This window comes from Poecile atricapillus, chromosome W (genome assembly GCF_030490865.1).
Source record: "Poecile atricapillus isolate bPoeAtr1 chromosome W, bPoeAtr1.hap1, whole genome shotgun sequence".
NCBI lineage: Eukaryota > Metazoa > Chordata > Aves > Passeriformes > Paridae > Poecile > Poecile atricapillus.
The window spans coordinates 18,133,005-18,160,082 of NC_081288.1; the positions used below are offsets into that span (position 1 = coordinate 18,133,005).

The 27,078-nt window shown below is 45.6% G+C and overlaps 1 protein-coding gene across 2 annotated transcripts; it reads right to left on the minus strand.

The window, feature by feature from the left end:
* Positions 1-4,758: 4,758 nt before the first annotated feature.
* Positions 4,759-27,069, minus strand: LOC131591624 (sugar phosphate exchanger 3-like). Of its 2 annotated transcripts, none has more exons than XM_058862511.1 (15): positions 26,934-27,069; positions 23,605-23,779; positions 23,388-23,502; positions 21,278-21,370; positions 20,754-20,837; positions 19,414-19,559; positions 18,764-18,860; positions 17,637-17,721; positions 16,394-16,578; positions 13,858-13,999; positions 12,588-12,689; positions 10,952-10,999; positions 10,070-10,221; positions 8,291-8,356; positions 4,759-7,471 (listed from the first exon to the last, which is right to left on the minus strand). In XM_058862511.1, exons 2-15 carry the CDS (start codon positions 23,703-23,705, stop codon positions 7,379-7,381), a joined length of 1,509 nt encoding a protein of 502 aa, XP_058718494.1. In that variant the 5' UTR covers positions 23,706-23,779; positions 26,934-27,069; the 3' UTR covers positions 4,759-7,378. The 2 variants fall into 2 exon arrangements, with proteins under 2 accessions (XP_058718494.1, XP_058718493.1); XM_058862510.1 differs by lacking the exon at positions 26,934-27,069 and adding an exon at positions 26,605-26,686.
* Between the last annotated feature and the right edge of the window lie 9 nt (positions 27,070-27,078).

The following is a 27,078-nucleotide window of genomic DNA, read 5'->3' on the forward strand; positions in this document are numbered from 1 at the left end:
TATTACGTAGGAGTTTTGGGCAGATAGACACCTTTTCAATGGGTATTGGAATCCACACCAGAGGTTTAACTAAAATAGAGATCGGTTGCATTTCTAGAGACATGACACAAGCGTGGGCTATGAGGAAGGGATGAGATGTATGGTACAAACACAGGGAGCTCCCTACCACACTCAACAGGGCTTGATCATGAACTGAAGCACAGGAGAGATGCAGATCCTGAGTTAGGAACCCAGCTGGGGTCCTGCTTTGTGGCAAGTCCTTGGGTGCCCTCATGGCTCTGCGGTGCCTTCACCTCCTGGTTGTGAAAGAAGCACCAGCTGTGTGGCCCCCATGTTTCTGGGGCTACTCAGTCACCCAGGAAGGGAAAAAAACCACAGTAGCTTTCTTACAAATCTGGTACACCTCTGCCCATACCCTACAACTGCCCCAAAGGCAGGCGACCCCACCTGACTTCCCATGCTTGATTCTCTGGGCCATGCCAGGCTTTTGAATCAATGTCATGTTTTGGCACGTCAGACATGACCCAGATTCTTCTACCTAACCATGGAGTGGATGCAGGGGCAGGTCCCAACCCTGTTACTCTGGCAAGGTCTGATAGCATCTGACACCCAGGGCTGGTGGAGCAGGGCCACCTGGGCCAGTGTGCCTCACTTTGTGCTCTGCATCACCACGCCACAGTGCAGGTGTGGCAACTGCCGGGTGAGAGTTTAAGCAAAGTGACCTTGCAGCCTGTCCCCAGCACTGAGGTTTCCTCCTGGTGCTCTGTGGCTGACCACAACCCCCCTCTCGTCCTCAGCACATTTTGGTGGGTGAGCCAGGGGAGGAGGTAACAATACTCCTCTTTTTTTCACAGGAGGCAGAGCTGTGGAAGACACCGATTCCCATGGCAACAAAGGCAAAGAAGTGTCCCAAGATGTGATTTGCTGTCACCATACCCACCTTGTGGCAGATAAGGACAAGTGATAGCTCTGAAAGGAACTGTTTCCATGGGACTCTCCCCAGCAAGCCCCCTGCAATGATCGTCAGCCACAGCTTTCGGAATCAAACAGGTCTGACTGGAAAGGAGCAACACGGCAAGCGCTGCCTGCATCTTGTCCTCTTGTGAGGAACAGGGCTCTGCTGGCTCCCTCAAAGCCTGCCTAACCCCAAACAAGCCACGTTGCTGCTCGCTAATCCACTTACCCAGGCAATTACACTGGGAGAGCAGCCTGCAGGGAGCCGTGCTCAACTTGTCAGCTGAACATCTTCCTGGGATTTTTAACCCACTGCGTGGTACCTTAAGCAAAGGTGAGAGCTTCTCACAGAGCACACATTTGTTCTTAGGTAGCATGGCCTATGTAAGTACATTTCTTTCTCACACTTTCATCTATCATAGTTCTCCCCTCCCAGTCCTGCTCCTTCAGTTCCCTGGGGAAAGTCAGTGAATTTATGAAGGAGCAAAGTCACCTTGAGCCTTAATCCACACCCTAGCAGAAGGAATACATCTGTCGGCAATCACATCCACCCACTCTACAACAGCATTACAACAATGCTCACTTTGTTAGCACAGAAAATACTGTCTCTTTCTCTAGTCCTGGAGACAAACTACCACAAAGGCTGGAGCAAAGACTGGGGGCAATAAAAAATGGCCCCGTACATCCAAGGTCAATCAGGTAAACTGAGGTGAAATAGTGGAATTAGGAAGAGAAGAGCAAAGAAAAGAGTCAGCAAACTCAGTCTTTGTCTTATGATAAACCCTCCAAAAAAACTCCCTGCTCCCTTTCTGTGTAAGTGAAGGCAGTTGAGAAAATTGTCCTCAATAAAGTTGAAGAAGACAGGCAGAGATCCTCATCCAACTGAGAGCAAAACAGTGAGCAAAGCAGGTGACAAAGTACAGTGGAAACAGGTGCATAAGGCAGATGGGATTTTGCCATCCGGGAGCAAAGGCCAGATTCCCTCACAACCAGGCTGGCACCCAGCTTGCTGGAGCCATAGCTCTGTGTTGCCCTTCCTCCTTCCCTCAGGGAAAGCGGCCCTGATGCCACCTGAGCACACAGGACCAAACCAGGGGTTTTAAAATGGGCTGGGGGGCTTAAGAGATAAACATAGAGACAAGGCTCTCTCCAGCAGAGGCTGTCCCAGCCCTGCACAAGCACGGACATTTTGGGGGTGTGGGCTGATTCCCAAGTCCCTGATGCTGACACAGGACTGCTCCCAGCTTTGCATCCATCCCCATGGAACAGCTCCTTCGCATTCACCAGGAATAAGCAGCTGCTTGTTGCTGTCTGCCCTACTTGTTGCCATGACTTGATTATCAGTCCTGGGATGAGCCTGCTACTGACTGGAAGAATGGAAACTTCTTTACTCCCAGAAGGACGCAGGAGTTACAGCAGAGAGCAAGGAGGCTGAGGAAGAGGTGAACGGATAGTTGAGCCAGTCCCGATGAAACTGCTGCCTCTCAAACACACCCATCCTGCTGGCTTCAGCCATGGGCTGAAACCCAATTGCTTTGTCATCTTTAACACCTGCTGCAGGCAAGCACCAGCCTTTGTCAGCCCAACACCCTTTTCTCTGCCATGCACCCCAGAGCAGATGAGTGAGTTGATCCCACATGACAAACAGGAAAAAGAGTGAGGACATAGGTGTCCTGGTGTAGGAGTTCTCTGAGCTAGTGCTGGGATCCAGGAGCCCAGAGAAATCAAGCCATCCTAAATCCCTAATACTTTGCTAACTGCATTATAAAGAAAGAAGATTTAATTAGCATGTGTAAGCTCCTCCTTAGCAGTGTCATTCCACTGGCACATTCTGAATTTGTTGTTACTTATGTAGCCCTCAAGGTCAAGAGGTGGTTTTGTATGGATTTCCTTTGCTTCCCAATGGGGGAAGAAGACCAAAATGACAGGGATTTCACCAACTCACCTAGAAGTCTGCTAACTGTCACCAGCCATTTAAAAATCTATTCCCAAACAAAATAGATTGTCACCAAATAGCTTACCTGGAATTCTCTATTCTCAGCAGCAGTCTGTCTTCTGGCAGCACTCTGATTTTACAAGAGTGTAACAAAGCTTGTCTCTGCTCCAGTAGATTCCAACTTGCCTATTGCACCTGCATGCTGTCACAGCCCTGGTCAAAGGAGACATTCCAAGAGAACCTCCTGGGATCCAAATGTACAGAAATATCATCATTGGTGCAGGAGAACCAAAATAAATGTCTCCAGTAATTGACTAAATTAATCTTTGTACTAAATAGTCTTCTAAGCAACTCTCATTTAGAGAGGCTTTAATAGAATCACGGAGTGGTTTGAGTTAGAAAGGACCTTAATGCTCATCTAGTTCCAATCCCCCCCTTTCTGTACACAGGAACACTTTCCACTAGACCAGGCTTCTCAGAGCCCATCCAACCCAGGCTTAAACACTTCCAGGGATGGGGGATGCTTTCATGGGCGTGCACATAGCACAAGGAGCCCCAGTCCAGCTTCACACAGCGTCCTAAGAGCTTGTATGTACAGGCTGCTGCGAGCGGGAGGCTGTTTACTAAAAGGATTAGATAAGGCTTGACAAAGATGCAGGAAGGTGGTCATGCTGTGCCTTAGAAAACTTTTGCAATACAGAACCCAAAAGATCCCTGTAGGCAATTCCAGTTAGAAAAGAACCTAGAAAAGAAGAGTGGGGAAAAATTTCAAACAGGTTTGGCAGAGCACTTTGGACACAGCTGGATAGAGGGTTAAACTACAGGAGAGTAACCAAAGAGCAGCGTGTCCAAAACATCCCTGAGCAGCCACTGCTTGTACTGGAGAGGTCTGTAGGGCTACCTCAAAATACTTTCTCCTATCTCTGAGAGAAAATAACCCCTCAAACACACTGCTGCTTCTCCTCCCACTCTCCTGCAGAAGGGAAAGCTGCTCTCCTGGGTTTGGTGAGGACAAGCAGCTCACATGCTCTGTAAGGCTGCCCAGCACTTAGAGCAGAAGTTCAATTCTCCCTGCTTTGGAGAGCACGGTGGTACCTACTAGGCAGACATCCATACCTTTTGGGTTCCAGACTTCCAAGAAAACCAGGACACAGCAGCATTGCTTGTAGGGCATCTATTGCAAGGCCCTTCCTTGATACAGACAAGTGTCATGGGGCTGAAGCACACCTTGTCTTTTGGTATCATTTTGGTCAGTCTGTCACATCCTGATTTTCAGTCTGAAACAGAGATCAATTCCTTATGCATTTCCTTTGCACTTCTGAAGTTAAGCAAGTCCTACTCTTGCTTGTCCACACATTCTGCCCTGGAGATCACAGTCACAGTGGTGGTGATGCTGTTTGGTACTGTCAGCATTTTCAGATACTCAAGCAAAGCTCTACTCCTTCCTCAGAGTACTTCTAGAGTAGGTTGGAAAGTTCCTGATGAGTAGGTGGGGGAAAAAAGTCACAGAAAAGGGATAAAAACATGAACTATTAGTTTCCTTGAGGAATAGCATGATAGCACCACCAAAATACTTGGGGTTGAGAGACCAGAACACACAGGCACAGGAGCTTCTCCAGTGGTCTGGTATTGTGCTTGACTCAGAATTTATTATAAACTATAAAACACAAACACAATTACTATGTTCCCCACTGTGTCCATTTAAACACAGCTAAGCAAAGACGTGGGTTCATGTTTAATGGAACAAGCCACAGGAGAGAAGGCACAGCAGGGCCCACAGCCACATGGCACATTTAATTCCAAGGGAAGAACACCTGACTTTTACATGCAGATCAACAAAGAAATAAATTAATAAAACCAAGCATACGGACAGTCTGATTCTTTTATTTAAGACCATTAATTACATCATTATAGGCACCTCTGTTAGGGAACTCTCACACAACTTCCTGTGAGCCTGATCAGGAAGAGTGCCAAACTACAGCCCTGGGAACATGGTCCCCTTTTAGGCTGGGATGGTTTCAGCACTAGTAAGGGCTCAGGTCTTCAAAGCAGCTGAGTGAAAAGCAGCTGGTAGAGCCAGACCTGTGAGGAAGAGGAGGATGCTCAGAACTGCACTGGGGAGAGTGGAATAAAGCACACAGAAGAACTAGCCCAGATCAAGTCAAAGTATGTTTATTCATGTGAGGTCAGTTCAGACATGACCAGTTTGAAAACCTTTCTCCCTCAGAGCACCCTGGAGAAATACACGGAACTGAAAACCCAGGACAACAGCAACAGCAGCAATCCCGAGGCCTTAGGCACGCCTCACTAATTGGGGTTGGCCCCAAAGCACCCTGGGCTTGGCGCTCCATCACTTCTGACACTTCTCAAGAGGGGACAGAACTGTTTACAGGAAGCCATTTGTTACAGGGGCCGGCTTCTCCTCCCCCCAACCCCAGGAACGTCCCTTTCCCACCCCACCTTTCATCAGAAGCTTATCTGCTGCCCAGAGAGGCAGCCAAGAAGTTCATCCAGGTTGGAATTTGAAACCAGAGATTCTCAGACACTGTGGCTGGGGCAAACGGTGCCACCATCAATTTTAGAACTAAATTTCAGGGAGTTTTCATTCTATTTGTACAGGAGCTAATGAATAGCTTGGGATGTGAACACTAACCCCAGGGCATAATTCTGAGAACAGGATGATAGATTCTCAGTCTCCTGCTCTAATTATACAGGCAAAAATTGGAATGGGAATGGGAAGAGTCAAGGACTTGGGTCCCATATCAGCTTAATGGCATCATTTCCTCAAGCACTGAAATATTTTGAGGGGTAGTAAAAAGATGCAACAATGACCTCCACCCAGAGAAAGACTCAAAGAAAGTATAAAACGGGGCAACTGAGTTCCACATTAAGGAAAGCTGTGCATGGAGACATAACTACAGAAGCAGCAATCACCAAGCAACCATTCAAAACTGTAAAACCGTAAGGCACTAATGATGTTCCACTCATTACAATCAACACATGGCTAAAAATTGACATTCATCAATTAAAAAATAAAATAAAATCAATGTACATTTTGAAAAGGCAACTGTTTTCCTATTTAAAGTTTCAAATTCTCAGCTCCAACACTTTTGATGCTCCCCACCTCCATCCAGGCACTGCTGACTAGTCTGTCGAGTGCTTGCTCACAAGTTCTGCAGGTTAACACAGACCTATTACAATGAAACATCTCAAGGCATAAACACAAATAAATTTTTTGAGAAGTTAATCAGTGATCCCATTAAGACCACAAACAGATGTTAGAGGTGTCAGTCGGTCACCCCACTTACCACAGTACTGCAAAGCACTCAAACTCCACCACACCAAGCACAGCCGCTTGTTTTTAGTGCTTGCAGGAAAACCTGCATCTACCTTTCCCTTCAAGGTACAACTCAAGCTTCCAAACCCTGGAGCTTGAGGTCCCCTATGCAGCCATAGCCACAGGAGCATGAGGCCAGACAGCAGCAGTTGCTCATTAATGCTACTCCATGAGTACACTTCAGTCCCTGTCTGGAAGCCCCTGCCTGAGAGCAGCCAGGTCCCTTAAATTCCTTTAATTCCATTCTGATCCTTCTTTCCTAGAGATGAGCAATTGCCCAAGGAGTATGAAGTCAGTGACACTAGTTTCATTCAGAAGGTCACCTCACACCCATTTTGGTCAGTATTGGTCAGGTTCAATAAACAAAGTAGTGAAAGTATTTGTGTCCCATTACTGATCCCTGAAGCCACTCAAGGATCCTTTAGACACAAAGGACCTATTAAGGCTTATTTCAGAGATTACAGGAAAGTATTGCACACTATTTGCTTCAACAGTTAAAAGAAATCTCATTTCTCAGAGATTAGTAACATTATTAAAAAATGTTAAAAACAAAATACAGAGGTAACTTCTTCATGTGACTGCTGGAATATGTAACAGTTATGAGACAGGGGATAGCAGAGGTCCATCTGCACAGAGATTTAGCAACAGCAGTTTTTAAACAACTGGACAGCATAAATCCCAAATAATTATTTTTGCCCTTTCTAAAAGCTAAGGTGATCTGAAATTTAGGACTATCCATGAACTGCACTCTATGACTTTACCAGCACTATTGCAAGACAGCCTCCTAAAAACCGTCAGTTTCAAACCGCTGACTTTGGTCAGCACATCCAGAAATAAATAAGAAAAGGTATAGGAATAAGACACCCAACAGAAGACCCTGGTGTGACTGCTGGAAGAGTCTGGGAGGCTGGGACAATCCATCAGTCCCATGCATTGTCAGGCTTAGGTCAGCAGCTCCGTGACACAGGTGGTCTCAGGACAGGTATTTGGTGCTTCACGACTGAGCTCACCCAAGGCGAGTCAATCAAGCCTTGTGGAGTTGTTTTGAATCGGTCCAAACCTGGAGGATGCAACAAACAAGTCTCCCAGAGTTTTGATGAGTGTCCCAGCTGTCAGTTCCATATAGCAGTCCTTGCAGAGGGGAGCAGAAGTCACTCTGCCAGCATTCGGAGGCGCCGCTCATGCAGCAGCAACCTGATCTCCCTCACGATCAACGGTGAAATGAATAGGATTGTTGAACTTGTCTGTGGAAAGAAGCAAATCCAGGACAATTAGCACAGAGAAAGCTGAGCTGCAGCCATCCCCTGCTCCAACATGCATCCAAGGCCATCCCAAGAAGACACAGGCTAAGAGAAGCAATGACAGAGTGGCACAGCAGAGGAAGGACTGAGCTTGCAGGAAAGCTCATGCAATTTCAGCTGTCATAATCACCTTTTCATAAAGATGAGCTCTCCAGCTCCTCAGTGACCTTCCTCCTCACCACCTCTGCTGGTTAACAAAGTGACCTTCTCCCTTGTCAGCACAGATGCAAAGATATCTCCTGGCACTTCCAGCAGAGAAGACCAAGTAAATTGTGCAGCATTCACCACTGTGGTGATGCTGAGCATATCAGGGCCTCAACAGCTCTCTGCCCTAGCAGCAAAACAGGGCCAAGGCATTTCCAGTTTAGTTCTAATACTGTCATTGCATTTCCACTTATCTTCAAGATCTAACAAGGAAGCAGCTTAATTTCAGCTCTCTGAAAATATTAGAAACTACATTTCATGGAGATGAAGGAGGAAGAAGTCCTGCCTTGGAAGTCAGGTGGTGTGAGCTTCAGGAAATGCATACAGGTATTTTTGGACAAGTATTTTTGTGTCTCTGCTACGATCTCAGTTCCTGTCAGACAACGTGACTTTAAAGGATCCAAAATTAACCCATTTGACTTAGACAACCTGAGGCAAAGCCACACCACCGGCCACTTTGAGAATGGTATCAGAAGTCACAGTTCTCAGGTTCCCATAAAAACATCTTATGGCAAATAGAGCTTTGACAAAGAATTTTTTAAAAACGTGATTTCTTACCATTAGAATGAAGAAATAGAAAACCCACATCCATCCCAGGTTCTCCTGGATCAAGGACACTAGATACTAAACAGAAATGAAAAAAACATTATTCAAACTGGGAAGATAAGCATGACATTCAGGCATGACGCTTTCATTTTCTAGACTTTGTGGGCTGTTGGCACTCCACACAGAACTGATGACAAAGTCTTCCAACTGATCTTTTCCTGGCAGAAGAGATGACTCAGGACAGCAGCCTTTTTCTGTATGAAACCCACAGTTTCAGCAAAGCAGAGACACCATCCTGAAGCTTTACAGTAACTCAGAACAGCACAAAGACAGAACTGAACTACAATTTCAGAGGGTGACAAACTGTGCTGAATATGAGGTTTTTGCATGGAACAGTGGGACATAAGAGGATGTAAGTACTCTCATGAGAACTAAATGCTCTAGAATGGCTTATAAATTATACAGGGCACATTTCCAAGAGCTGTGCAACCAGTAACTACTTATACTTAACCCTTCATCTAGGCAAGACACTTGAGCCTACACTGTTCTGAGCTGCACCCTGGCTCAATTGGACAGTCCAGGCCACACAAGAAAATGCATCCCTTATAAGCAGATTTATATTCAGATGTTGCACAAGGGCCTCCCTTCTTCACTACTGGGTACATCAAAACAGGATCTGAATTTCTAACATGCTCATTGTGCGTTTGCCGTTATTCACACACCCCCGGAATGACGTCGTGGTTGTCTCTGCTGGAATAAATGCAGTGTTGGAAGGGGAGGCAGGTGGAATCTCTCAGAACCAAAGACCCACTTTTTATGATGACGTGAGTTTGGATGGTATGTGTGTGGGAAGACAAAAACACTGAGATGATGCCAGAAGAACACAGAGTGCAACAGTGCACTGATATTTGTCCTCAAAGCACTTGTAATTTTCCGTGTTCAGAGGAGATAAGCAGCATCTATCCTACGAAACACTGACTGAATGATTGTATTTATCAGGCAGTCAATGGCAAGCAGAAACCCAAATCTCTTTCTGGAAAAGAAACTCGCATGCCTTGCCTGCATCCTTGGTATTTTACCACCACTGGGGATGCCTGGAGTAGAACTGGCTCAGATCTCTCTACTAAATCCTCCCCAAAGCACCACTGCGTTCTTTCACGTAGCTAACACTTGTATTTGAGAAGAAAACATCCCCAGTGGGCACACTGTCAGCTTCCTCCTCTGCAACACACCACTCCTCAGACCTCTGGCAGAACACTGTATGGACTATTGAAGCAAGTGGGGTTGGATTTACAAGGTGCAAAAGACATCCACAGATAAAAAGAGAAAGCACAAATAAGAGCAAATTTTAAATCACTTCATAAACACTGTAACATTCATAACAGGTACTCAAATTTTAGTCAGTTATACAGATACACTTTTCTGTAAGAGAAGGTTTTCCTATCACCTCAAAACAAAAAATCTCAAATTTCAAAGTATTTTTTCACTCCTTGCAAAGTTTTCTGAAATTCAGGATATGAAAGTCTGTAAAATTCACTTGAATTATCAAACTGCCTTAACATTAGCACTATGAATACTTAGTTTAATTCTCAATTACATGGTTTCCACTGGAAACTTTATTAAAACAGACAGGTTCCCTTGGTTGGTACTTAAGTAATCATTTTTAAAAACCCCCAACCCTCTCTTTCTCCCCGCACACAACTTCAGATTGAAGAATGCACTAAACATCTGTAACCACAACAGACGCTTCTCTTCCTTCCCCAGACCTCTCTTGTCCTTTGGGAGCCTCACCTGGCCCACGGCAGCACCAATACTGCCTGTTCCATCCACAATTCCTGTGACTGTTGCCAGAGCCTCACTGCTGCCTTTCACCAGATCCTGACGCCCCAGGTCAGCAGAAATTGCAGAACTGATCATGTTAGAAGGGCCTCCGATGAAAAATCCTGCAAGTGACAAGAAAACAGCCTTGGTGCAAAATACTCAGACAGACTCTCAACAAAACATCTTCAAAACACAGATTTTCTACCATGAAAGCTCAGGACAAGGATTAAGTCTAGAGACAGTGCTCAGAGACTAACTGCAGGTGAAGGGATATATGAAACATAGAGTCATGGAACACCCCGAATATCTGGAGCAGTCACACAGAAATAGAAAAAAAAAAAAAAAAATTACCCACAACAACAGGACAGAGAGTTCTGAAGTAAGAGTATTTAGAAAGAAAGGCTCTATTCATGCAGGCCTAACTCCATAACACAGCACAGTATGTGTGGTAGCACAAAAAGCCTGTGACCTCTCGCAGCACACAGGGTATTTTGGATTCTGACAAACACCCTCCAGTTTGAGCTGCAGTTCATGACTCTGTCATATACCCACCACCTCAGATCCCAGATCACTGTATCAATCCACCTCCATCATACTGAGCCAAGGCAGATCTCCTCAGCTCCAGGCCATTATTTTATACAGTCTATATTCTGTAACTGCCTCTATAAGGCAGTTTTCCTACAGCTGTTTTCCAGAGGTGACAGAAACTGGGACCCAGTTTTCACTCTTTCTGCAAAACCAGTAGAGATGGCAGCACACACTAACACCTTGCCACCACTTGGCTGGTGTTACTGATTGTTCTGCAATGGATTTAGATGTCTACCAGCATAACAGTGGATTTTGAAAAATTACCTGTAATTGCCATGATCACAGCATTGATAGGTTTGCTGTTTGGGGAACCTGCAAGAGAAAGTCCATGTGAGTGTAACTCGAATAGTAAGAGAATCCTTCATCTATCTCTCTGGGGAAGTCAGACTCAGCTCAAACTCCCTCAATCACAAAGTACTCAGCACCTGAATCAACCCTTTCACTCTTTCTCCGTTCTCTGAAATACTTTTTAAAGTACAGAGATTGGACCTGGAGGTAGTAACCCAACAACTTCCCAAACAATACTGTGTAATAAAGCAAAACATGCAAACCCCCATATCCAAATTCCTCCTTACAAAGCCATGTCTGAACACCTACAGGTTCCCCTTGGCTTTCCAACAGCACATGTACATGCAGCTGGTTTTCCATTCCAGTCCCTCAGTGCCTTTCAGACAGTTTTCCCTGGTTTTCCTCACTTCCAGGCATCACCTGAACTCCTCCCTTCCACCCAGGGCCTACACATGGCAAGTTATTGCACAAAGCAAGGTGCACCCTCTTCCATATTCTCAGGCCATTATTAGTCTTATGTGCAGCACACTATGGGCATAATAAGGTTTCCTGTTTTGGCTGAGGGACGCTGAATTTTCACACTACAGGAACTTGGGATCACCTGAGGCTTCTGTATCTGCTTGGACAGTAGCACATTTTTGAGTTAAGCACAAGGCACCTGGGGCTCTGGCTGTTCTGCTACCTAGTCACAAACTTCAAACCACATCAGCAATAATTTCATGTTTACTTCCAATTCACTTTTCAAAGCAATGAGTTAGCACAAGAGCCTACAAAGACCACCAAACCAAATCCTTGCTATTCACTGATAACAACTGACTGACCTTACTTCAAGACCATCTGAGTAAGCCTGCATGCTCCCAAAAGCCATGCTTTTCATGTGCAGATCCAGCAGAGATTTCTACCCAGAGATCTCAAAGTGGTCTATAAACGTCTGTCTGGACCACCATCCCATTTTGGAGGAACACATAGAGAGGAAAAATGGCATCCCAGTGAGTCAAATCACTCTGTACCACAGGATATTGTCTGAAGACCTGTCACCTCTAGAAGTGCTTCATAGATGTTTCACAGAAATTACATCTTCCCACCTCCTCACACTCTGTTTTCCCAAGATTCCTTTCAAAAGCTCGACACCAAGAACTATATCATAAAAGAGGCAGAAACTCTCCAGTTGCACCATTTTCAGAAGTGTACGTAGTGAAGTCTAAGAGCTTCTCCTGTCTCTGAGTAGTGCATATATACTCCAGCACAGATCTGTCCACAGATTCTCTTTCCTTATAGTACAGGGAAGCACCTGAGATTTCTTGCTCTGCCAGTTATGGTGCTGACACAATGACAATGCCAAAAATCTCACTGACACTGGAGAAGGATCAGTACCATAACTCAGTGCTACAGGGAAATCCAGCTACTCAGAGAATTCATTTCCACCCCATTAACCAGAGAACAGATTTCTTCCTGTGCAGTGTCACACTTGAGCAAAATAGACCAAAAGGCACCATTCTGATCCAGAAGCAGTTTCAAGACCAGAAAACATAACGAGAACAGGCTGTACTCTGGTTCTCTGCAGGAGGTGCTGAATGAACCTCTTATCCCTGTGCAGCACATGCGTACTCACGGCTGTATCCAAAGAGAGAGCCCACAGCAAAGAGCAGGCTCACTGCTAGCACAGGGGCTCTCTTCTGCAGCACATCAGAAATCAAGCCCTGGATAGTCCCACCTGTTTAAAAAAAAAAAAATCCCTGTCAGGCCCAGGATGCTGATACCTGGAACAAAGCTTGTTTCACTAAGTGCAGTGGCCTCTGGCCTCCTCATCAATACACATTCCCTCTAAAATCCTGGGAGCTAAGCCTCCTGCCCTTACTGTCCCGGACACAGAGACAGAGTAAAGTGTCTCAGATAAAGCAGAGAAAACTATTCATACTGCTTCACTGGGAATTTATTATTTCTTTTTTCTGCCACTAGCCAATGCTTCTACTTTCCTTTCTCTTCTCCTACAGGACCACCACAGCCCTGGATTAAGCAAGCTGAACACTGTGGCTGGTTCCTTTACTGAAAGTACAAGAAAAGGTAGCTCTTTCTCACAGGGAAAATATTAACACACAGGAGCCTCACATTCTCTGCTGTCTCACCTACTTGGGGTGGGTGCAACTGAACACAACAAATGCCAAAGGCCAATAAAAATCACCTTACGTACCACTGGTACCTCTGCAGGAACTGCTCTGCTGGTAAAAGCCAGAATGCTGAGAAAGCCTAATGCAGAAAAGGCCACAGAAGCAAAACCCGACCCTGAATGGACCCAAACAGGGATGTCTATTAACTGGACAAGGGAATAAAGCTAGAACCTGACCACAGGAGAGGAAGTCTAACACATATACAGTAAGTTTATTTTGTTCTGGAGGAAGTGGGTCAGGTTTTGCAATAAGAGCAATTACGTTTAATTTCTGAACATAACACAGTGCCTGCTCTGCTGAGATGTGCAATGAGTCTGTCCTTAGAAACACAGAGCAGACTGGACAGTATAGAACCCATGAAGTCCAGATCTAAATCTTCCCCAAGGGTACTTGTCAGAAAGGAAGTAGCAAGCAGGTGCCCCATTTTGCACACAGCACTTCTCAAGAAGCCCTAGTCAGTGAAGAAAAATGCCAGCTGGGGGTAATTTTCAAGAGTATGGCAGTGCCCTTCAGTTATATGTTAACTCTTTAGAGTGTCATACACTTTGTGTTCAAGTAAAAAAAAGCCAAGCAGCCACACACAAATCTAGACTTTTCCCACATTCAGTGAACAGCTAGATCCCACTGAATACAACTGCTCTGGCTGCATTCACTGCCTTTCATCCTCAAACACTACGGAGGCAGCTGCAAGATGTCACTCCCCTGCTCACTCACCTATGATTCCTCCCACGTCATACCAGATGGAGAGCTGGTCAGCTTCTGCTTCTTTCCATCCAAAGTTGTTGCTGAGGTAGAAGGGCAGCCAGAAGAAGAATGAGTAATTCACCAGCTTCAAGCAGGCATAGGCCAAGGAGTACTGGAACAAAAAAAGGGCCAGTGAGCAGTTAGCACTTGAGAAATGCAAACAACATCTCTGCTTATTCCCATAAAGCTCTGGATCCAGATAAAGCTTTCAGGGGAAAGCAGTTCTGAATTTCATGTAAGAAGGCAGCATCATGAAAATTTAATGCCTAACATCAAAGGGAACCCAGGAATGCAAAAAATCACTGCCAAGAAGGTTATTTTTTATCACTGAATGCAATGGGTTAAAACACTTTCAGTGTAATCTTGAGAAGAAATGACACCAGGCTTCAAAAAACAAAGAAAATTTAATTCACCTTCTGAAGAGAAGGGAGCCAGCCACGTGACATGAAACAAGCTTGAGATTTAGTCATCTGTGCATCATGCTGAGGAAAGTTATATGAAGTGGTTCCTCTGTGCTATCTTGTGCTGCTCAGAAGGCTCATCTGCTTACAGCACCAGAAGAGAAAGCTTCACTCATAATCCCCAGGCAGGTATTCCAGGACACAGAATGAAAGGTTTGGCCAAAGCTTGAGCTCAGGCTTCCAAACCAAACAGCTGAGACAACCACCTTTTGGCTGCTGGGCTCAATTTGTCCTTAGCTAGCAGATCTCCTCCTTCAAAGCCTTCATGTGTGTGGCAAAGACCAGTTCTCAGGGACTGCTGGCCCAGCATGCAGAGGGACAGGTCACCCTATTTCAGTAAAGACAGCAGTTCAAGGAACCCATTGGAAGAGGCAAACAAGGACAAAGATGTTAAAGCACAGCCTTTGAGGCTCTGTGCACATGGACACTTGACTTTGAATTTCAAAAAGCAGATATTTTTATACATTAAACTCCACAAAATCACCTCTTCTGAATTTATATTAATAGATACAGACTTCTTAGCTGTATTAGTAATGCTTTTTCACTCTTTAGAGGACACAAACTCATTTCCACCATACATGGAAGACATGGGGATGTTTGGTAGGGTTTTCCTGCCTCTGGGTGCGAAAAGTGCACTGTACAAAGTGATATTTATTACAACACACTAAGGAACTGTCTACCAGATTGCCTTGAATGATTAAACATTGAATTCCTAGCTCAGGGGAAAGCTGTCTGTACTAAAACTCTTCCACCATATCACTCAGCAGGAGATGAGAAGAGCTACAGGAAAAAGTATGTCAAATAAACTCTCTGCAGAATCTTGACAATGCTTTGGAGACTCTTTCAGTATTTGGTTTCTCACCAGTCTGACATGGTATCCCTGTTTAGCTGGGCACTAAGCTGACATCAGATAAAACTCAGAGGTGTTCAGGTCACTGGATGAGGGTGTGGAACTTGTCCCCAAAACCCAAAGTTCAAAGCCAGCAACCTCTGTTGCTGCCATCTCCTTTTGTTCAGGCCAGTGAAAAAAGCCACACATCAACTGAGGCAGACATCATCACTAACATTTTGTGTGAGGCACTTAGCCAGAGCAGGAAAGAACTCAAGATGGGTTTGCTTTCTTTTGCCATCCCTCAACTAAGGCCTTAACAATAGGACTGTGGTTGTCCTGCACTCAACATACTGACAACGCACTCATCCCTTCTAGATTTTCTGTTGCCTTAATCTCAAGAGCCAACTGCTTTGCTTGTTAAGGTTACCTGACAACACTGCCCGTTCAGTAGTTCTGTTTCATGACAAATCCAGGCAGCTCCCACTGTTCTGCTGAGCAGCCACTCTGCCCCCTTTCTTTGGTTCTAGTATTCAGGGGCACACAGCCCACTGGTGCACAAGCTTAACATTGCTTTTAATGACAGGTTAACTTTTCAGCTGAACATGAATTGGGCAATACTGCTGATACAGAACCACAATTTTCCAAGGGACAGACAAGGATATGTGGAAACTGCATCACCGGGCCTTGTTTCCTGTTGTTCATAAAAAACCCTAGATGCTTTGCCAGATGTTACATCATGCTGATTCAGGCTTTTCAGGCCAGTTTTATTCTTTAAGATAACTGAAAACCTCCAAATCTCAGTATCAGTGCCACAGAGCTCTGTGTGATGCTCAGTTAGGAGTGAGAACCCCACTCCTCGGGGCAAGCATCTCTTACCAAGGAAGCATCCTACAACCACTTTTGCTCATGGCCTCGCTTGCAACTTCACAGCAGGAAGGGCAGGATCCCTGCTGCCCTTCACTGACTCATTAAATGCACTCCATGAAGCAGGATGGGAAGAGCAACACACACCACACACCCAGACAGCATCATCCATGCACACAAGGATACCAGACCCAACCCCAACATTTTAACAGCATGACACGTCAGATGTCAGCCACTACAAGATATGGTCAACTTATTAACAGTGATGGGAACAAATCCTGATAATACAAAAAGACAGCTTTACGTTCAACAGGTAAGTCAGCTCTTACTTAAGAATCTGTGTCCTCACCAGTACTACACCAGGAAGGCAACAAGCCTGGAAAAAGCCAATGGCCTTGGGATGGTTGTCATTGTCACTTGCTTGAATGGAGTAATTCCGGTCATCATCATCCACATCATCATTGCCCATTAGGGGCCTGTTGGCATCTTCTTCCACGCTGACTTCATCTTCATCTGCTCCGAGCTCAGGGAGGCCTAAGTTTTACAAAGAATAAGCAACAGGAAAAACGGACCACAGCCTGTTCACCCTCTCCCCACTCTAAAACTACGCTCGCTTCTTTTAAGCAATTCTACCTTCTAGCAATTCCCTTGCTCTCCCATACCTCCATCCTCCTTTGGCTTAGAAACTCTTCTAGATGGTGTTCTGCAGTGCCGCCAGTTTCTACCCTTTGTCTTCTAGGGCTCTTGAAAGTACTGTGTGATCCTGGCGTCGGCTTTGTCTGTTCTGAGTGTCTGGCCATTAGTTGGAAGACACAACAAATTAGTGCATTTCCCCCCTTACTGAGGGGTTGGGATACTCAGCCCTAGCTCCTGGATGCCACCTCTCTCGAGTGTGGAGGCTGAGAGTAGCAGCAGGGTCTCAGACACCTGCTGCCTGTTAATGACTCTGCTGGAATGGAAGGCCTGGGAACTGCACTGTGCCTCCTGGGATGCAGAGCACTCTTACGAGCACACTTTATGGCAGCTTTAGAGCTCCCGACTTTACAGCCTTTGCAGGGACCTGGGAAACCTCCTCCATGGCCCTGTCAAAGCCCCAAAGTTCTTTTGTTTTCCTGTTGCATTCTGACTTGCCTGCCACCTTCTCAGAGAAGAAACACCTTCAACCCAAGAGTTATTTATCTGTCTGTGGGAGACCTGCAGACCAAAACTACTTTCCCTTCCCATTGCACACTTAAGGCTTGCCCTAGTTTTCTCCTACAACAGCCAGTTATCAGTTTGCCTGCTGTTTTCTTTAATAAATACTGATGTTTAAGGTGAAGAAAAACAGATAATTAGGCATATCCTAGTGGAGATGTTAGAGCCAGGCTGTTTCATTTTGCTTTAAAAAATATCCAGACCCTATTCACATGATGCATGGTAGCATTTAATGTGATCTTGGCAAGCAAAGCATTTGCTCCATTACATGCACTAGGGTGCAGCACCATTTGGTAAGAGCCCTGAGGATAAATGCTGTCAGCATGAGTAGTACTACATGGGAAGCTGAAGATCTGCTTTCCATGAAGGGGCTGAAACAGCACAGCTCTTCCACTCACCCACTTCCTTCGGCGATGTCAGGAGCCCGAAGAACACAATGACTCCTCCAGCAAACTGTACTGAGGCAGTCACCAAGAAAGCATACTGAGGAGAAATAAAGCATGCTTTTTTAAGCACTTTCAGTCACATACACCTTCCTCTCTAATGAGGGTTTCTTTACATTTCAAACTCATGAGAGAGCAAACACAGCTACAACAACCCAGTCTGCATCCATGACACTGGAAAACAAGTGATCTCCTGAACAGACTTGGTCCTATCTAGGCCCATCTGTACTGAGGTGACAGCAGCGAGGAAGGAGCTGAGCCAACACAAACAGAGATCCAACTCTATTGAAAGGGATTGCTCAAAGAAGAGTCAAGCACCAAATTCAGACAAGGTTGTTCAGAGCTTTGGTCAATCAGATTCTTGAAATCCTCCAAAGACAGATCGTCCAGGCTCTGTCCCTTTGTTCCACTGCTTAACGTACATCATAGGAAAATGGTTTGCCAAACATCCAAATGGAACCTTCCCTGCTTCACTTTATACCCACTGCTTTTTCGCTCCCTCACAATGTAGTCCTGGAAAAAGTCTGGCTCTGATTTCTCAGCAATCCTCTCCCAGGCTTTGGAAGGGTGCTCTTGGTACTCTAAGCTTTCTCATGTCCAGAGTGACCAGCTCAGCTCTTCCAGCCTGTCCTCAGAGGCCCTGTGCTATGAGATGTGCTGGGTCACTCCCATTCTCAGCTGTCCACTGCCACACGACAGCTTGGCCTCTTCCCAGTCACAGTAGCTATGCCTCCATGCCCTTCTAGCTCCAGGGACTCCAGTCAACTCAGAAGCTGTGATGGATGACTCTGAGGAGCACTTGAAGCCACCCAAATCTGAAGAAGGTGTAATGTGACACTAGAGTTCCTCAATGACATCAGTCCCTTTTACTCTGAGAGGAGTCTGGGGCTCATTTCTCCCAGCTTGGAGGAGTCAGGAAAGGAAGAGCCTTTCTATTCTGCCTACTGCTTACTTCCACAGAATTCAGGAAGATGAAATTGGACACATTAGGCTGTTATCTCTCAAAGACAGGACAAGAAACCAGTGTCTCATAACCCACTCAGACATGCAGGTGTAGCTGGAAGCCAGGTAGCAATACCTACCTCATAGCCATATTTGAGAACACAGGAAGCAAGGAATGCCCCAAGGATATTTCCCACAGATGCACAGGCACTCCAGAGTCCAAAGACAAAGCCTCTCCTGCAGAGGGGAAAAAAGATTTGAAGCAGGCAATGTGAGGACAGATGGCATTAAGAACAAGACAAAAACAAAACATTTAAGTGAACTTTAACTTAGGAATAAAGTTACGCTATTTTCCCTGACCACTTCAAAGAGACTTGAAGTTCATTTAAAACAAAACACATAATAACTTGGAGATGCCAAATAGATAAGCCAGGAACCCTGAAACATCTGTGTTAAAGCAAAGTGAGCTGGCAACAAGGTTACAAACTATGACTAGAGCTCATCTGCAATACCCCAAAGTGAGAGTAGAGCCTATGAAAATTAAAATTCAGTCACTCTACTCTATGGGATTTTTGAAGTTTGAACCTGTACTTTTAACACACACAGTTGTGTTCACACCAGGCTGTCCTGTGTCTCCAGAAAAAAGTAAAAGACAGAGCAAGTACGGCATATTTCATTCTACCTAATTTTAATTATGATCTAACAATTGTCCTTTCTGGTTTGAGAATTTCAGCTCAGTCTAGGACTCAGCAGGTCAGATAAGTGAGTCACTGAAGAAAACTCAACTTACCCAGCTTTTCCAAACCAATTTCCCATGACAGCAACCACACAGGGCCAGCCAGTGGACTGCAGCAAGCCATTCACAACCCAGAGACAGCAGTAGAACCACTTGTTGTAGAAATGCAACCATTCTGTGAGTGTGCCAAAGGAGAATACCTAGAGAAGAGCAGAGGGAAAACAGAGAAGACACCCTGAGGCTACTGCTGAAAGACAGGCAGGAGTGGGGTCCTAAAAAAAGGAACAAGCTTTCAGGGAGCTATGCAGGGGCCAGGGCAGAGGCCAGGCTGGCATTGTTTGAGACAGTACAGGGCTCACAGCACCCTCTGCTGAGCCAGCACAGCTCTGACTCCAGAGACAAATGTGCTGTCATGGCACTTCCTCTCCAAAAGACTTTTGTCTCCCCAAACAGCATAGTTATAACAGGAGAGGAGAAGATGACATAAATAGTTTCAATGACAACACTAAAAATACAGCAGCCTTTTGATCTGCTGTTGTACTGACATCCTAATCCGTGAGGCTCTCTGTGAACACAGAACCCTCACAGGTCATGTATCTTCACCAATTTAACACAAATACTACCTAGCCAGGTCTCAAATTACTAAGTGCTCTAACTCAAGATAAAGACACATTGTGGCACAGCGTGCTTGATGCACAATTGTAGTCATGTGTCTGCAGAACCCAATAAGGCACAGTGGGGTTTGTAGCCACAGAGTAAATAAAACACACTCCACACATTTTACCGCTACTTTAATAACCAGAAAACCAGGAGATAAAACTGATTTACACTTATCTGAGGAGGCTTGAACTTGAACACAAAACACCTTTTGTTTAAAGCAGACATTCTGTTTTGACACATACCCTGCTTGCAATTATATAAAATAAGTAAATGAGTGCCTGGTATTGTTAGGATATCCTTTAAAGAACAGAGCAAAGATTGTGTTTGGAAGCAAAAGCCTGGATAACAACAAACATGGTCCAAGAGACTAAGTTATACTACAAATCAGTCCCTCAAAGCCCAAATACACCAATCTTGAAAAAAAGCTGTTCATCAAGTCTCTAGACAGTGTCCCAAATTTAGGAATTTCCTTCTAACACGATGTCCAGAGCTAGACATTTCAGGAAGGGGAGAGTCATTTATGCTCAATGCTCTAGACAGTGAAGTACCTGCATCCTGCAACAAGTTAGACCTGCAGGCTTTGAGACCACTGTGGTACAGCTACAGCTCACACAGAAACAGAGCCTCTTCTCCCTTACAGCAAAACCCTAACCAGAAACCCTCAGGCATTAAAAAAACCCTAACCAGAAAACCTCAGGCAGATTTTTAAATCCCACTATTATGTTCCAACTTACCACCAGAGCAGAGGAACACATGCCAAAAGACAAAACCCAGCGTAAATTCAGGCGGTCCCCAACTATGCCGCTGACAAAGAGACCCTGAGAACAAAACACAGCATTAAATAAAGCCAGAGGATTTCACCTTACAGCTGTAAGAATTAAAATTACATAGAAAGGCCACACTAATCCAAACACTGCTATTATACCAACTTACAGTTTGATTCTAACCACTACTCCTGCCACCAAAGAAACCCTGATTGTAGCTGCTATTACATTTCTTTTTTAAAAGAACTCAGCTGAGAACTCTTGGAGAGACAGAACTAGTTCTCCCCAGTGACAGAAGTGTAAGAAATTCTGAAGTGATAGTATTTCCCTTGTGCTTATTTACAAGCATCTTCCCATGGGTGACAGGCATGGGCAGAACTAACAGAAACTGAAAGAGTGCAGGGTTTGCTTCTGAACTAAGTTTTTTATTGTGGGTGTGATCTTTCCAGTAAGAGTCAACCAAAGCTGAGCAGTTTGGGGTTAGTTTTACTCACCACAGCATAGGAAAACAAAAAGATGGTGTCCAATGTCCCCAGGAAGAGAGTTGCTTCTTCTGCATTTGGAAATAAATGGCTGCTGTTCCAGAGCTACAGAGGGAAAATTTTGACAGGTAAACAGGGAGAGTCATAGCTCATTCTACTCTTTTTCAATGGAAACCCCAGCTCCAAAGCAGAACAGCATTGGCCCAAGCAAGCTCCCATCTCTCCAACACTTCAGTTATCAAATCAGGAACACTTCTGGCACTATCTTCTGGTGGAAAACGTCCACTGACACTTTGCTTCACTTCTAAAATGCAAGCTAGCAAACCAGAAGTGAGAAATGCTCCTTTCACCTGGATCAAGACAAATTAGTGGCAAAACAAACCCTTCTTCTAACTAGCATGCAGCTGTTAGACAGTTTCGTACTCTGAAACACTGATGAGCATTTTAATGAATAATACAACTAAGGCATATTCTGTTTTATGTGCAGCATCTCTTCTGTACTTCTCTTGCTGTCTTCACTAAATGAATAATTCCCTTAAAGTATTTGTGACAGCAGCCAGAATAAGAAATGACAGGAAACAAACAGAAAAAAAAGAGCAGAAAAGGAACAAGGGGAAGAAATAGACTGGTTGGAAATTATTTACAACAAACTCCAATCACTAATGTTGTTTGGTTTTGTGCTTACCCTGAGTTTCTCTTTAGTTTCAATATGATCAAAAAAGGGGAAAAAGTCTCACTTGTCCAGAAATAAAGATTAGTGATATCAGGTAAAAAAAATAGCAAGCTTTGAGGATAAGTTGAAGAATTAATAAAGTTAATCAGAACAAAGTTTTCTTCCCTTCCCACCATGCCCCCATTACAAAACAAACAAACCCAATCCAAGCTCAGCCTACAGATGTGCCATTAGTTTCAGCTTGATTCTGCCTGTCCAGGAGAACATCCTGTTCAGACAACACTAATGATACATCCACTTAGTTTAACAGATGTAACCTAAATTGATACCTAAAGGACCAGTCTGATCATTTTTCTTGATCAGACACATGCATTTCACCATCCAGCAAACACCAAATCATCTATATATATAAAAAATAATAATAATCAAAACAGCTTCCAAAATACACTAGTTGTTTGAATGTTAGTTAAAGAACTAAATATAAACATCTTGCATTTCATTTTAGCGTCCCTGAGATGCTCAATCCTTTTGGCCATACTATAAAATCCTGAACACATTACAAGCCAAATTTTCTGGTTTTGCTTATCACAAGAAGTCTGCATTTATCATCCTTCTGTTCCCTCTGTCAAACATTCAAACAAACAATGATTTCTAATGCAGGCAACGCTCCAGCAGCTGACTTGGAACTCCTACCTCTAATAGATCTTGTGGCCTGTGACCAAGCTTTTAACGTGAGATTTCTTCTAGTTCTCAAAAGCAACAGGAAAAAGCACTACAAAAAACAAGCCCTAAAAACCCCAGGGAAGGAACCAAGAGGTAGTTCTTGCATTCTCATTTGTGAGAACCAAGCAGTTTAAAAGTTCCTTTCCTGTAAGCAAGCACTGCCAAAACTCCCACTGCTTTAACTGAAACCAGGATTTTACAGACAAGGGGTACTGGATGTTAAGCATGGAAATCAGGCCTTTTAGATGCAAGACAAAATGTCACTCTTCATTATCAATTTAGGACAAACAGCTAGCACTGTCAGACAGCTTTCTCTCCTAGTCTGGCTATCTTTTTAAGGGGATGGCAGCAACACCACTGCCACAGAGAAAACACAGCCAGGATTTCACAGAATTCTCTGTAAGCCCATTAACTGCTTTGGTTTATTGCCTCCAACACTTCAAAGGAAGAGTCCTCTTTCCCTCCTCCATGCTACTGGCTATTGCAGACTCTTCTGGGGCCCCCATTTCCACTGGAACACTGTAGCTACTTGAGAAGTTTCTCCCTGGGCACCACTGGGGAAGATTTCAGCATTGCCTGGTGATCGATAAAACTACAGTGCCAACACCTGAAGTTTCACATTCTGAGAAGAGAGGAACACCTAAAGGGGCCTCTTCAGCTCCACAAGCTCAGCTCACTGGCAGCTGCCCACCTTTCCTAGCACTTCCTTCTCCCTTGTGTCCTTACCTCATATGGCCGGAGCTCGGGGGCCGTGCTGTTTAGGCAGGAAGGAGTCCATTGGTTAGAAATGCTGACTTTGACATTACTGAATGTCTTTCTGGAGGCATGGAGCAGGGAATAACTGCCAGGAAACACACAAACACAGGTTGGCCCAATCTCCTCTGGAGGTCAAGGGGGAAAGGGTGGAAATACAAATCTCTGAGCAGAGGTACACTCAACCTACCTGAAGAAGGTCAGCAGGAACACAACAATATGATGATGGGTGCAGTGGGACACAAGGCCTCTGCTGGCAGGCTGCCTCCGTAAGCTTCCAGGCACAGCCATGTTCCTGGCAGCCCTACCCCTGCTCCTGCCTTGGCCACGAGGGCTGAATGGTGATTAAGTCATTTTTCTGCTCACTGAAAGAGAAGAAGGTGGAAAGGGAGGAGAAAACATATTTGAATTCAAACAGGTGTATGAAGTACAGCTCTGCTCCCCAAACAGCTTGAATCCAGACGGAACAACTCTATGCCATGCCTTTCCAACTTGTTTCACACCACTACCCATCTCATCAGTTGTACACTCCTCAGCAACTTCTGTGGCTTAAGGTGTCTTGTTATTCCCATTCTCCCAGTTCCCTCACGGCACTTCTTTTTTATGTCCCTCCTAGCAGACGCTTCTTCAGTGCCCAGGACCAAAGGAGTACCCCCTGGATCTACCAACTTCCAGCATTCTCCCATTAGAGACCACTGTGTACATTTACACACAAGGTGCACTACAGAGTAGCCACTGCTACCCAGCTGGACACAGGCAGGTGATGAAGCCACAAGAGCAGCATTCGGATATGGCTGGGGAAAGGTCTGGGATCCAACTGCCTCACTAAGACGCTGTTGAAGGAATAAATTCAAGAGAGGACTTCCATAGATGGAAAACGGTAAGTAACTGTGAGGACAGTGCTGAAATCCAACAGTTGGAATCCTTCTCAAGGATTCTCAAGCCTGAGATTACAGCTCCATCTGTCCCTAACTCATTAGTGCAGCACACACGTCACACCTTCCTGCTCCTACCTGCAGGGCATGGGTGACACCTGCCTCAACCTCCAGACAAGTAGAAACTAACAGTGCTGGAGGAAGGCCATGACAAACACACAGTTTACTCATGCTGCTCCACATCACACCACTACAATCCCCCAGCTGTGCTGGCATGGCCAAGGGACAATGTCTGCTAGCAGGTTTTGGGAAACAGCCCCACTGGGCAGTGAGGGGATGAATCTCTCCACGCATTTCAGAAGACATGCCAACACCACAAACATTCTGAATGCTGAGAGGTAAAATAAAGCACCACCCCTGTTCCCCCAAAGGATCAGCACTGAAATAAAACAGAATATAATGCCTTTGTGTCCTTTTGTACCCACAGGCACTGCTTGAAATTATTTGCACATCTGACAGAAAACTTTTCAACTTCAGCTTCATAACTGCACTTGGAGAAAGTAGAAGTCACTGCCCAGACAGTCTTTCATACAAATTTCTGCTGCTGAAAACCCTTTATTTCACACAGACTTTTTATTCCACCTTTTAAAAGTTTCATCAAGACATCTTTCACTGCAGGCAGTCTCCCTTCCCTGTTCTCTGAGTGATGACACACACCTGACCAACAGCAATATCCAGCTACTGCTGGACATGTGAACCACCCTGGAAACTGACACCACATTCTGACCTCCACAACAGAGAGTGGCATGAAGATCCTCTGAGTAACACAGACCCAGCTATGAAAGCCTTGAGCCACTGGAGCTACACCACACCTGAACACCTCCATTCTCATCCAGGACAAATGCAGCGAGTCTGCACAAGACCTGGCACCATCTGCCTCTTCCCAGCCCAGGAGCTCTTGAGCCACACTGTCACTGCTCCAGCTGGCACACAGCACCTCGGTGTGCCAGCACCTCCTTGTAGGGACAGGTGCCTAGGCTGCTTGGGTTCACAGAGAGGAAAAAAAAGTGCCTACAACTGGAGCTGTGAGAAGGCAAGACTAGCCCTGGAAGAGGCAACTTTGCAAGGAGTCTTCATACTACCTTCACCTGAGGTCCCAGACCATTTCTCAGCATCAGTGAATGCAGACTCAGCACTCACACAAGTGCCATACAGTGCTACTCCCCGTCAGGCAGCAGTAACCCTGCAGCTCAGGGCTGCCCCCCACACAGAGTAGGGAAGCCAAGGCACTCCAGTGTCCCAGTTCCATGGTCCTTACAGGCCTGTGAGCCACACGGTCTGCTGGTCAAACACAACAGCTTCCTTGCCTCTCCCTCCCCTCCCACCAGGCAGATAACAGAGCTGTGCCGAGGAAAGCAAAACACTGCCACTTGTGCAATGCTGTGGGGAAAAGTTCCTTCCTTGGGTCATCAGTTTGCAGCCCAAAGCACAAGATTTACTTGCTTCATGTCAACATATGCAAATATAGATCTTATTTGTCCAAGATACTAAGTCCTTTTAAAGTTAAGACCTGGTTTGACCTTAAAGTCACCTTTTTTTTTTTTAGCAGCACTTACTATTGAAACAATCTGTTCCTCAGAGCTTCCCAATCTCAGCTATCTTTCTCGACCTGGCACCGGATACTTACACAGTGTTGAGATAACCACGCAAGATCTTGTTTTCCCTCTTTCTTCATCCTGCCCTTTCTATATTCAAAACTGGCATTTTTACTAGGCTAGAAAAGTCTGTAACCAGTTTCTTCTTTAAACTTAGTTTTTTAATTATTATGAGAACACCACAGTAACTTTGTGGTGGAGGAGGAACAAAAACTCAGCAGCAGGATGACCCACAGAACTCAAGACAGTGAAGCACATGCCTTTAAGAAAGGAAGAAGAGTGCTTTTAGAGTGTTGGACTGCCTTGTCTAACTATTTAGCACTATTTACCTTCAGCAAGCCGGTATTTTGAGTAAGCTTTTGATAGGCTTTCACCCTTATTTGTTAAGCTCTCCTCGCTGTCCTACCTTATCCTTTCACTTAAAGTCAAAATAAGGCATCTTAAGTTCAAAATAAACACCCTTAATGCCCTCCAAAGCCGGCAGGAAAGCGCAGCCTTAACATTCCAAAGTGCAAAACAAACGACGGGTTTTCTTCAAAATAGTAATAATTAAAAAAAAACAACAACACAAAGAAAACGCCATGAAAACCCAAACCAATAACCCCCGACACTCCATGTCTCCAAACAGACAGAAGAACAGTGGCACAACCCCAAACCCACCCAGGGCCCTCCGCAGCCAGCACAAGCAGACCGTCCGTCACCGCGGATGCCCAAGGAGCTGCCCCGAGCACCTGAACGCTCCGAGAACGATCCGGGCTGCCGGGGAGGCCCGGGCAGCCCAGCCCAGCCCAGCCCAGCCCAGCCCGAGCAGGGGGCGATGAGGAGGACGCGGCTCCCTCCCGGCGCTGGGGCCACGTCCTCGGCGGGGCGGGGAGCGGAGCCGAGCGGGCAGGGCAGGGCAGGGCAGGGCCCGGCCCGGCTCCTCCGCCGCCGCCGCCCCGGCTCCGCGCCTCAGCCACCGCCCCGAGGAGCCGCCCGGCCCCGCGTACCGTGCGCGGCGCCCAGCGCGGCCGGAGGAAGTCGGCGGGAGGAGGCGGCTCTTCCGGGCGGTCCCGCGGAGCGCCGGGAGCTGTAGTCCGGCCGCGGCCGCCGCCGGGCCCTGCCCGCCCCCTGTGCGGGGCGGGAGCGAGCGGC